Source organism: Vigna unguiculata, chromosome 6 (genome assembly GCF_037176805.1).
Source record: "Vigna unguiculata cultivar grain cowpea cultivar isolate G323 ecotype 2 chromosome 6, ASM3717680v1, whole genome shotgun sequence".
NCBI lineage: Eukaryota > Viridiplantae > Streptophyta > Magnoliopsida > Fabales > Fabaceae > Vigna > Vigna unguiculata.
This window is the reverse complement of record NC_140797.1, coordinates 47527915-47540605: the sequence shown is the minus strand read 5'-3', so window position 1 is coordinate 47540605 and position 12691 is coordinate 47527915. Positions and strand designations below refer to the sequence as shown.

The window sequence follows — 12691 nt, the reverse complement described above, 5'->3', positions numbered from 1 at the left end:
TAAATATTATTATAACATAAAGTATATGGTGCCTTTTGAAACAGTATATTATTATTACGTAACGTTTAAATAACTCTCAGTTTATTATTATTTTATTAAATGAGACCCTCATCGGTTGTTTTCTTCTTTAATGTGAAAACGGACAAAGGCTAACCCACATCAAGGAGAGACTCGTGGCAGAGGAATGAAATAATATGATAACAAAAACATTTATAAATATACTAATTGTTGATTAAAATTTTATCTATGATTCAGTTTGAATTTTTTAAAAAAGTATAATTTATAAGAGAGAGTGTAAGTACGAAAATTTCCCATTTTGTCCGTGGAAGAGGGAGAGAGGAGGAGAGAAGGAAAAGTTGTGAAAGGGAGGGAGAGAGAAACGACGACGCCGAATGAACAGTAGGGGTACAACAACTACTACTTTTTTTAAAAACCCCGTTTTCACACTTTCTCTCACTTAAAAAACACTCACTAGTACTCACGCCTTCTCCTCTGCTTTCTCTCTCTAAAACCCTCTTCTTTTTCTCTCTCCTTCCTCTCCTTCTCTCGCTGATTGCAGATCAGGCCGCGCAAACCGTTGCGGTTGTGGATTCGTTGGGGTTCAGAGCCGCTATGGCTTCGGCTTCTTCTTCCTCCTCCAAACTGTGCTTCAATTCCGACTGCAAAGAATTGAAGCCTGAAAGACCTAAGAAAGGGTGGAGGCTCCGTAGCGGAGAACTAGCCGAGCTCTGCGATCGATGCGGGTTAGTAATTTTACCGCTTCACTATTTTGTTGACTCACACAGTGTTTTATTTGAATTTTTTTACGAAACAAAAATCGGTATTTCTTGTTTCGTATATTTAAAAAAAAATTAAAAACTTTTTATTTCTGTGTTTCTGTTTAATTTTTTGAATTTGGATTTTGGAGCAAGTTACACGTGGCAGTAGTTCAAGAGATTGGGATTATTATTAGTTAGCTGAGGTTTCTAGGTTTGGGCATTCCTCCTGCAAATTTGGATAAAGTTTACTGCTTTATTATGTTGTTTTAAAAAAAGGAAATTATTTTTTGGAGGGTATTAGGTAATTAGGTTTGTGATGTGAATTAGTCTATTTTTTTCTAAACGGAAGAGATAGACTTACGACGATTTTGAAGTAAATGATAGATGTCTCTCTCTTTGTCTTTGGGGATTCGGTGGTATGGGTTCAACGTACCTCTTTGATTCCACTACTTCATACAGTTATTGCTGTCGGAGATGTAATTGGTGCTTTTCTAATTCTGTTGTGTTTCAAGTTTGGAACTAAGTTAGGCATAGCGACGGGATTGGTGCTTTTAAAGTTATGTAATTATGGATTCGTAGTTGTTTCTTGTCGATGTTTCATCTAGAACAGAAATTTTGTATGAGCTCCTGTGCTCAGTGTATTTGTTTAGTGTGGGCATTGTTGACGTAGTTATTGATACTGAGATATGGCACATGCAACTGGTCTTCGTGCTAGCCTATAAGTGTACTACTGTGTACTGTGAGAAGTTTCTTAGTTCTGGTGTATTTTCTTTCTATGTTGACCATATGCACTTGTTGAGAAGATGATAATGGAAACGTGGCTTGGTGACTTGGTCCATTGATAAGGAGATCAGTAGAGTCTCCGACGAGACAGTGGATCAAATGAGAGGTGTTCTGATTAAAAGGGCCGGTGGAGGACCTAAGAAATCTTGAGAATAGAAACTTTTAAGAAGTGACTTGCTTTAAATTGTTTTACTTAAATTTGTTTTTTGGTAGAGCTCGATAGTAATGATTGCTCCATGTGACCAATTGTACCTAGCAGGAAAATTGTGGGTTGTTGTAGTCAATGAAGGTCTATGCCAAGACGTTGAACTCCTTTAAAGTTGATACTTTGATACTCATACTTTTTTCGATGAATGGTAATTATATTATTTAAAATGTTTAATATTAGGTTTTATAGTTAGTCATTTAGAATTTGATTATTCTGGAGTTGTATGAATACTTTTTTCATTGAGAGTTAGTTTTAAGTATACATCAGTAGTTTGTTTACTCGTTATTGTCATTTTGAATTATATTAAATATACCAAAAGTATTTAAATTTATGTTATATTTTTCAAAGCACTATGCGATGTGCTATTTTCTGTAAGTTAAGTGCTATTACTTAAGATCTACATTTTAGCATGGAGAAATTGTCTCTTCTAATGAGAGGGAGGGAACTTCAAGAAATAAACTATTGCCTATTTGTGTTTTTGGGCAACATTTAGTTAAAAAAAGTAGTTCTCGCTGTAGGAATCCGGGATTACATTGAGTGAGAGATATTAGGATTGGTCTCGTTGAACTAAAGTTTAATATTAAATGGATAATTTTAATTTTTCTTCGATAGTTGTAGATCTTCTTACTAATGAATCATGTCTGTCTTTTCTGTTGCTTCAGTAGATGTTCAGTGATCGAGGTTGTTCTTTGTTTTTTTTTTCTAGTGATGGTTTTTGAAGTCATTATTCTTTACATGAATATTTCTCTTTTTTATTTTTGTGTACTTTTCAAATGCTTAGTTTGAGTTTAACATTTTTTTTCTCCTTTTATTAGGGTGGCTCTGATATATTGTTTTCTATATTCATCTAAAAGCAGTTTTGTATCTGTAGTTAACGTGATTAACTTATTCTGTAAGGATTATCTTCAATCAGATTCTGCACTGTTCATCCCAAATTATCTTTAGTTAATGTGATTCTCTAAATTATTTGCATTTTTATTACTGTGCTTGGTTTGTGTACAAATTACATGGGTGATATACATCCAATGTGTTATCTGGTTAAAAGAATTTTGTTTTTTCTGCCATAAGAGGTTTTAATAGGTTCAATAGCGGACGTTGACCTTTCTGATTGCATTAACATTCGTTTTCACTCTTTCTTTATGGTAGAAAGAGCAAATATTATAACTTTAATTTGTCTTTTGTACTCAGTAAGAAATGTCTTGTTCAAGAATTTAGTTGGCTATATGTAAATAATCCTGCCTGTTACTTATCATATGTTTTGATATTGTTCTCTTGCATGATGCAAATGTGCTATTCTTTTGTAAAATTTGGTTGTTCTGTGATACTTAGCTCTGCTTTTGAAGAAGGGAGGTTCTGTGAAATTTTCCACTCAAATGCTTCTGGTTGGAGGAGTTGTGAGACTTGTAGAAAGGTGAGCCAAATCTTTTTTATGGTTGTTTGAATTGCTTTATTAATGTCACTGTTACTGTTAGTATGTTCAATGCAAACGATGTTGCATAGGTTTCCAAAGCTGAGTTTGGATCATGTAGTCTTAATTGATGATTACTGTTGCTTGAATGCTCTATGGTGTTCCTGTTACTATGTTTGAGGCAAAGGGTTTACACTGATTCCTGAAACTAAGTTTGAATTATGTGGTTTTAACCGATGATTAATCATTCTTTGCAGAGAATTCATTGTGGATGTATTGTTTCAAGTCATTCCTTCATGTTGCTAGATCCCGGAGGAATTGAATGTTATGCGTGTGCCCGCAAAAATATTATTATGGTAAGTTTCTTTATTGATCTCCCTCTCCTGTTTGGGCTTGACTTTTAGTCTTTGTATAGCATGTATGAGTGTCCTGTGGGTTTTATGCATGCCCTCTTTGTTTTTCCATTTCTGGCAAAACGAACTATTGAAGTTGTCATTTCATTGTCAATGGACAAATAAGGTGAAGATTCTTGGTTGAAATAATATATGTTGTTTCAAAGTAAATCTGAAAAGGACCAGTTCATCAAGAAGTGTGACGAAATTGAAAAATGTTGAAGCTGGAATTTTTATTTTAATTTGGCATTTATAATCACAAAAAAAAGTCGCTGGAATCAATTATATGGAATGCCAGTTTTAGATAATTACTTCAATTTCTTTTGCTGCTCTTCCTATGAAATTATGGCCAGACATGCCTGCTATATATTGTTGAGACATTTTTTGACAATCCTGTATTAATTTGTCCGTTGTCTTACCATTTTCTCTCTCTTTCCACGTCTTTTTTCGTTACCTCTCTTCGTTTGTTTTGTTTTTGTTTTTGTTTTATTTTTTATTTTTAAATTTGGGATATCTAACTTTATGCATATGGAACCAGCAGTAAGGGTTTCCCTTTATTTTTCTACTCAGGGTGGGTTTACACATGTCCTCTCTCTTAGTTGCTAATTCCCTCTTGTTACTATGGCTTATTCCTTTAAATCTTAAACTCCATGGTGAGCAATCGAGCTGAATTGATTGCTGAAACATGATGCTTAGACAATATCTTATTTTTATGTCCTGTTTGGATCATTGAATGAAACAGTTTTGGCATAGTAACTCTATTCTGTTATCTGTTTCTCAGCCTTCTAACCTGCCGTGGCCACAATCTTTTTCCCTTCAAAATCGTTTAACTGATAGACTTAGAGATCTATCTACTAAAGGTTGGAATCAGTTGGCTGGATCAGGTCCTGTACCCTGGAAGCAAGCGCCCAGTCTGTTCAATTCTGCTTCTTCATCTGACCTGATCCCAGATGTGCCTTCTTTAGCTGAATTATCCAATAGCTTTGACAAAATGTATTGCAACGAAAGGTTACCTGCATCAGCCTTGGAAAAGAAAAGCGAGGATTATACTGGATTACCGGTTCATTGGAATGTTACCATTTGCCCACGGGAGATGAAGCTTATGAATGGTAATGCAAGCTTTGATAGTCTCTGAACTTTCCTGCTTTTCTGTTATCTGGTTTAGAAGGTGGAATGGTCTCTTAATAACTTGAAGTATAATGTATAACCTGATTCTTCATTATATTTCAGGAATGAGGAACGAGGACAAAGCAAGTTCATGTTTAAATATGTGTCAGCAGCCTTCTTCTCTGAAGGAAGAGTCATCGCCTCAACCATTTGGTTTGCCGGTGCCTAATTCATGCCAAAATGAAAGAAATGGTCAGCTTGGGGTAACTGGAAGTCACCCTCAACAAACTCCACCACCTCCAGGAAAGCAATTTAACGGCACTATGCATTTAGCACCTGACTCATCAGGTGAGGCTCAGGTTCGCAATGGGCGGCCTCGAGCAGATGCCCGAGGAAGAAACCAGTTGCTGCCACGGTACTGGCCCAGGTGTACTGATCTTGAACTACAACAAATATCCATAGAGTATCCTTCAAATCACATAATTGTGTTGTTTGTTTTGGTAATATCTATTTTAATGCACTTTGATTTCCAGTTATTTCTAATGCCATACTGGAAGCTACAATATCTTAACTCCATCACAGTTCAAATTCTGTAATTACTCCCTTGTTTCAAAAAACCTTGAGTGCAAGTGATGCTGGACGAATTGGGCGTTTAGTCCTACCCAAAAAGTGTGCTGAGGTTGGTCTTGAGATTCTTCATGGGATAGTATTTTTGGTTTATGTTCCATAGATGCTTTATGTTCGCAGTAAACTGAATTTATAGTTTAGAAGTTATGATAATTGACAATTGAATGTTTGTCCTTTGGAATGCTTGCATATTTGTTTTGACTGTTAGTTGTAATAATCTTTGCTTATATTTCTCTGGAATGCATATAGTAAACTAGAAGCGTGAGGTTCATAGTTGTGATCAAGAACAGTATGAATGAAGAGTATGATTAAGTGGATGGAGCAGGAAGAAAGGTCACTGAATCACCAATAGTTATTTCAATTCTGTCAAAAGGATTGTGTAGTCCTCGAAATGTCAGGCTAGGGGACTTACCTGTCATTTTGAGGACTCTAGAAAGGTTTTTGGGATTTGAATGATGAAAAGGATTCAGGTTTACCTTGTTTTTTCTTAGCTTCCAAGCTGCCCTTTTTAATTTTATGAATATCAAGACTAGGCTTTTTCAGAAGCATATTAAATCTGTATATTGTTAAATGTTCTAATTCAAATGTCTCCATGATAAATAGTATAATGGTATGCAATTTCTAAGTACTCGATGTTGGTCAGTTATAGTTTCAATTAACTGGAGATTAGTTAATCGTCTGTATTATTTTGGATTTTACTGAAGTTGTGAAATTGCTTCTTTGTATTTGCAATAGTAATTGTTTCTTATTGGCATTGTCATCTATATTTTTTTTTTCATGAATATTCTATCAAAGGTTATATAACATTATATCTGTTCCATGAGACAGACCTACTTCCCACCAATTTCTCAGCCTGAAGGATTGCCGCTTAAAATCCTTGATGCAAAGGGAAAGGAATGGATATTTCAATTTCGCTTCTGGCCGAACAATAACAGCAGAATGTATGTTTTAGAGGGTGTCACTCCATGCATACAGTCCATGCAGTTACAGGCTGGTGACACTGGTAAGACATTGTCATGAAGGTGATTTGCGTAATGGAATATATATATATATATATATATATATATATATATATATATAATTTTCTTTATGTTCATTTCCTTTTAAGTGAAACTTTAGTCTCATGAATTGTATTTGCACGAACCTCTTCTTGCCCATTGTTAGGAATTATGGGTTAAGTGTTAAGAAAGAAAAAGAAGAGACAAAGATGACAAATAATAGTATGGAATAGATTATTGAAATGTAATTTGCTAAATACCTTAACCTAGTAGTCATGTACTAATAGTTAGGTCATGTAACCGCAGGCAATTTGAAGGAGATGGATATCTTACTGCTGATACTTGTAGATATCCTACCCACCAACTTGGATTTGTTTAAATGCGTTTTTATTGATATATTTGGCTTACTGAGAACTTATGCCTTGATGTGCTGTTGTCTTATTTGAATTTATATTTTAGAGAGAGAATTTTTTAAATAGTTTGAATTATTTTATTCTTTTAAAAAATGTTACAGATCTTGTGCATTGTTTATGGGAGAAAAAGAATGTAAATCTGCGGAGCTTTAAACAGTATTTTTAGAAAAATTGACAGAATAATTAAACTAAATTCATAGAGAAATGTGCCACGATTGGGAGTCTAAATCTTAGCAAAGAATTTTGTCAATTAGTTTTTATTTTGTATTTTCTTTAAATTTGTGAAAATATTAATGGATATCTGTGAATATAAAAAAACCTGTGGATAAGTTTTAACAGGTATCTCTTTACTCTTTGCTCATCCTGACCCACTGTCATCTGTATGGCTAACTACCTAATCAAAAGTTTACTTTATTTAAGCTAGAAAAAAATAGTGATTTATAAGACGACATTTATAGAGCTATTTTTCATAAGCAGAAATTGTAAAATTTGATAAAAAGTAGTAGAACGGTTATTTCCACAAAAAAACTTGCATCATTTTTTTGAGAACATATCTTGCAATTGAAAAAAACATTTTCTTTGGAAAAAAAGGGTACAAAAGCAGGCCCTAAGTAAAGATATAATCAAGAAAGAAAGAAAGATATTCCAAGACAATCTAAAGATGTTCTTAAATATCTCCAACATCCCGGTCTACTATAGAATTCTTTTACAATTCAACTTGATGCTTTTTTATTCAATTCAAAGGATTTTGGGTTTATTAAAGTTTATTACGTGATAAATTTGCCTGGTGAAGCTGGCTATATTTCTTACGCTTGCATTCAGGACTTCTATATTATTATGCTTCAACATCTTGCCTCGTATAATCCGTATTGGATCCATCTGTCTTTAATGCTTATGTCGTTTTTTTTCCTTGCATTTCTTAGTGTGTTGTACATCCATCTAATTGAGTTCTAGTTTTATGGCTGACCCGAGTTGTTTTCCTCAGTAACATTTAGCCGGTTGGAGCCAGAGGGAAGGTTGGTTATGGGATTTAGAAAGGCTTCGAGTGCTGTGCCATCCGACCAGGTAATTGTTTTAACAGCCGCAATGTATAATTTTCTGAGATGTGGTTATGTGTTTTGTCTACTAAGTCTGTCGTTAACTGTAATGGTTGTATGGATAATTATACATGCTACATTAGTTGAGAGACATGTACAAATTCTGCACTTTCCTTTATTAAGATCTTTTGAATACAATCCGAAGGTTCTATAATGCTCTACTCTATAATTGTACTTCAATTTTGTATATTGTCTGATTGTCTGGCCTGGAGTCAGCATAGTCAGGGATATTTTCTTATAAAGGACAATTTATTAATTGAACTAGTAATGTTATTTTTTGTTTGCATATTTTGTATTTATATCCAATCCTCTATGTATTTACAATTTGAACTTGTATATTTACAATCTACATCTGTTGTGTGCATATATTTCTTTTTGCAGGACAATGAAACCAATAAGTCTGGAAATGGATTTTCTGCACATGGTGAAGTTAGTATTAAACAACTAACTGCATTGTAATTGCCAACATTTTCCATTTACATTATTCTCATGGTTGCATTTTTCACCTGTCATTTAGGTTGAATTGGCTGATCCCAATTCATGGTCTAAAGTTGACAAGTCAGGATACATAGCAAAAGAAGCACTGGGGAGCAAATCATTAATATCTAGAAAAAGAAAAAGCGGCATGTTGGGCTCAAAGAGTAAACGTCTAAGAATTGAAAATGAGGATTTAATAGAGCTGAAGATTACATGGCAAGAAGCTCAAGGTCTGCTCCGGCCCCCTCCCAGCCACGTTCCGAGCATCGTTGTGATTGAAGGTTTTGAATTTGAGGAATACGAGGTACCATTATTCTCGCTTCATATCGGGAACTGTTATGGATTGCTGATGTTTTTATACTTTTTGGGGTGTAATGATTTAGGTCCTCCCATTCGATCTTTTTATACTTCAATAAAAAACGATAATACATTTTCATTTTCAAAATAGTCGCATAAACTAACCAAATGATAGTTCTGACGTGTCCATCTGCAGGCAATATAGTTAATCCATTATGTAATCTTATTTGAAATATAGTCAATTCAATTTATTATAAGATTTGGGATTAGAAATACTGAAGTTCAATAGTCGCTAGCTGAAAAGAAATGGAAAAGGGGAGACTAATGATTTTCAACTGGTCATAGTGGGGTTGGGGAATGCGTATGCTAAATCTTCAAATTCTGATATCTTTTTTCTTCCTCATCATCCACCCTTGAACTAAACACATCTCAAGCTTAAAAGCTGACGTCACTGTCTCTAGAGTTGTGCATCCAATGTTGGGTTGGAATTTTAGTGTCTACCTTATGGTCATCTTTCTTGGTTCTTTATTTGATTGAAGGAGTTCTGGAAATTATTATGTATTGTGGAATCCTTTATGCTGAAAATAATTTTACAGGAAGCTCCAGTGCTTGGGAAGCCAACAATTTTTACCAGTGATAATGTGGGGTAAATCACTTATCCTTAATTAGATTTGGTCACCTTCTTTATGCCTTGGCTTTTCTTTTAAATATTTGCGTAGCAGTTGATATGTCCTTTATATATAGAGAGGGAGAGAGAGGATGGATCAAGTTACTCCAAGAGCCTCATCCTCACCTTTCATTTTCTCTTGATATAATGCTCAAAAATGAGGGGGGACGATTTGTATATATTTTATTGTTTTGCATGTCTTGTCATTAAGTTCCCAAGAAACACCCTTTAATTTCCATTTAGACTGGGTGATATTTTTACTTTATTTAACCACGTAACTAATTCCAAGCAATGGTCTATATTTGTCCCAGTGAAAAGATCCAGTGGGCTCAATGCGAAGATTGTCTCAAGTGGCGCAAATTACCAGCAAGTGCGCTTCTTCCATCAAAATGGACGTGTGCTGATAATTCATGGGATCCAGAAAGGTAACGAGAGTGATCCATTGTCTTAATTCTCATTGGCATTTTTGGTCTACTATGTTATCATTTGCATTTTTTTCTGAGCTGTAAATACGCAGATGAAATTTATAAGTCTTCCTGAGTGAATACGAATGTATTTCATATTATAGCCGAAAGTGATATGTGATCTTTAAGAGGGTGTCTTTCTGAACCTTAGAGACATCTGGCTAACATGTACATCCTTTCTCAATGTTTATTCTGATATCAAGTGAAAATGCTTTGATTAGCATCGTTCACACGGGGTACACCTCACTTTCTCTTTTCGTCTTTGCACCCTGAATTTCTGAGATGCAAAAGAAGGGAAATCATAGGGAAAAGGGAAATTTTTTCATACAAAGGTGAAATGAAATAAGTTGGAAGTTGAAATAACATAATTATATTGTATTTTTTATTATATGTCACGTTAAAATCTACCCGATAATCGATTATGGGGGGTGATATAGAGTACGCGGTTAATTTTTTTTTTTTCAATTTCTGAAATATGATAAGTGAGTAAAATAATAATAATATAAAGAATAAAAAATCACAAAATTTTATTATAATAAAATACTTTCTGCTCATTTCTCTTTATTTATTCTAATGTAAACCACTCATTTCTTACCTCTCTTTTTCTTTCTTTCCTTTTTCATTCTCTCCCTTTCCATCCTATCCTCCAAACAAATTAGGTTGGTTATGTACTTATCTATTTTAATCTATTATACATCACCTAGCATCCTTTGGCATAGGACATGGTTGGCTGGAGAGAGAAAATATAAGTGAGAAAGGGGTTGAAAAATTGACACTGCCATATGTATCCTGCCAAGATACAACGTTAATTATCAATCTAACAAGGCTGTTCCTCTAAATCATTTACCCGAACTTTATAAACCTTTATCACCACGTATCCGATATATTAGAGCACTATTTTTTATTTACTAAATTCTCTGTGCTGCTAGATCTTCTTGTTCAGCTGCCCAAGAGCTGACAGCAGAGCAACTTGAGAATTTGCTACCTCCTTGTAATTCAGGTTTGAATTGTTTGATCGCTTCTCTTGAGCAAATGTTTCAGATCCTTGTCACGTATGATATAATCTTTTATAGAAGGAACTGTAATTTTGGGGTATGAAAACTATGTTGCTGAAATGCATTTGTTTGGCAGCTGTTCCCAAGAAAATGAAGGCCGCCAAACAGGATCCTGATAATGCTGAAGCTTTGGAGGGACTTGACACCCTCGCAAATTTAGCTATCCTGGGAGAGGGTGAAGCACTCCCAGCATCAGCCCAGGCCACAACTAAGCACCCACGCCATAGACCTGGCTGTTCTTGCATTGTTTGCATTCAACCTCCCAGTGGAAAGGGCCCCAAGCATAAGCAGACATGTACGTGTAATGTATGCTTAACAGTGAAGCGACGTTTCCGTACCCTTATGTTACGACGTGAGAAGAAACAATCAGAAAAAGAAGCAGAGACAACTCGTAAAAAGCAACAGCAACAACATTCTCAACCACTACCTTCGTCTGAAATTTTGCTTGACGAAGATTCATTACCCTGTAGTAACACAGGCGATAGTAGCCCGAACCAGAACAAAGAGGGTAATGATGGTTCTGATGATGATCCTAACAGAATAAAATCATCTGCTTCACCGTTCAAAGGCCAAATTGACCTCAACATCCAGCCAGAGCGAGAAGAAGAATTGTCCCCTGGTTCAGATTCTGGTGGCATGATGAAGTTGCTCCATGATGCTACTGAGAGGTATCTGAAGCAGCAGACTGTGAACTCTGGTACTGGAGATTCTGGTGGCAGTCAGTCACAGCTGGTAGGAGATGCAATGAGGGAAGATAAACTTAGCAATGGTGTTACCCATGGCAGTAGTAGTCATAGTACTGATAAGGAACATGCCCAATCTTTGTCTATGAATGTGTGAAAATCATATTGGCTCTGGCCATATTGATAAGTTCTTGCAAAGCTATATTGAAGTGGGGAAAGATTTTGCTGTACATTTTATCCACTTCGGCTTCTTGCTTTTTCATGTTTGTACATAAAGAGGGGTAGGAAAAAATGGTGAGAAACCAATATATTCTGGTAATATAAGTGGGCATCTTAGTGGTTTGTGTAGGAAATGGAAAACTATGAAATGCAGCTGAATTGGGGTAGTAGGTTGAAGCTGTTTAGTTTCTTTCGAGAGCTCACCGTGCCACCTGATTTCAACAACGTTGGAAATGTAACTATGCCTAATTTGTTCTCCCAATTTATTCTCCCAATTTATTCTTAGCCTGTAATATGTTTATGCTTTCTAGTATCTGCGCTGTTTCTCTTGATCCGAATTTGGGAGCACAATATTTCCTAGTTTTCAGCAAGCAACCACTTTGCTGTGTATTCAACTAAAGATAGCTCAGAATGTTTTCTTTTTTAAGGAAATTGCACTCGTCCACTGTTTTTGTCCTGTACCCTTTTCAAATCGCTGGAGTTTTTAATCTATTTTTTTTTTTCTTAACCTACGACTTTGCTTTAGATTTCATATTTTAATTAAAATGTATTTACACTAGTTAAAACGTGATAGCAATTTAGGTTGTAGTCCTTAACTATAAAGTTAACATTGTCTGAATATGATTAAATTTAACATTGTAGTTCTTAACTATAAAGTTAACATCGATCTATAATTATTTTTTTAATAGTAGATGATCAACATACAATTATTTTGTATTTGATATTGGTTTAAGCCTTTACGGTGTTTTACATTCGCTTTGCGATGTCATTGAGGAAGAAGTTGAATATGCTTAGACAACAATTTAAATATATAACCATTCGTGGTTTTCTCAGTTTTTTACGTAGACTAAAGTGACATTTTTTGTAAAAGGAAAATATTGATGCCGCTTCCCCTTTGACAGAGATAGTTTTCTACATCTTATATATTGTTTACTTTTATTTTTTTAATGAGAACATGTATTCAAGTTCGGAGAAAAAAATAAATTTCAACAAAAGAATACTCCACAAAACAAAATACCAAAATGGGTGAGTTGAAAG

At 34.8% G+C, this 12691-nt stretch overlaps 1 protein-coding gene across 2 annotated transcripts; it reads left to right on the top strand.

Annotated features, from left to right (window-relative positions):
* Nucleotides 1-280: 280 nt before the first annotated feature.
* Nucleotides 281-11938, top strand: LOC114189011 (B3 domain-containing protein Os07g0563300-like). 2 transcript variants are annotated; one of them, XM_028077709.2, is made up of 15 exons: nt 281-405; nt 560-743; nt 3079-3160; nt 3415-3513; nt 4331-4658; nt 4780-5119; nt 5239-5335; nt 6112-6286; nt 7680-7759; nt 8173-8220; nt 8309-8572; nt 9162-9211; nt 9544-9657; nt 10626-10696; nt 10828-11938. In XM_028077709.2, the coding sequence occupies exons 1-15, from the start codon at nt 393-395 to the stop codon at nt 11589-11591; spliced, it is 2709 nt and encodes a 902-aa protein (XP_027933510.1). In that variant the 5' UTR covers nt 281-392; the 3' UTR covers nt 11592-11938. The 2 variants fall into 2 exon arrangements, with proteins under 2 accessions (XP_027933510.1, XP_027933511.1); XM_028077710.2 differs by lacking the exon at nt 281-405 and adding an exon at nt 1801-1897 and having other exon boundaries at nt 627-743.
* Nucleotides 11939-12691: the final 753 nt, after the last annotated feature.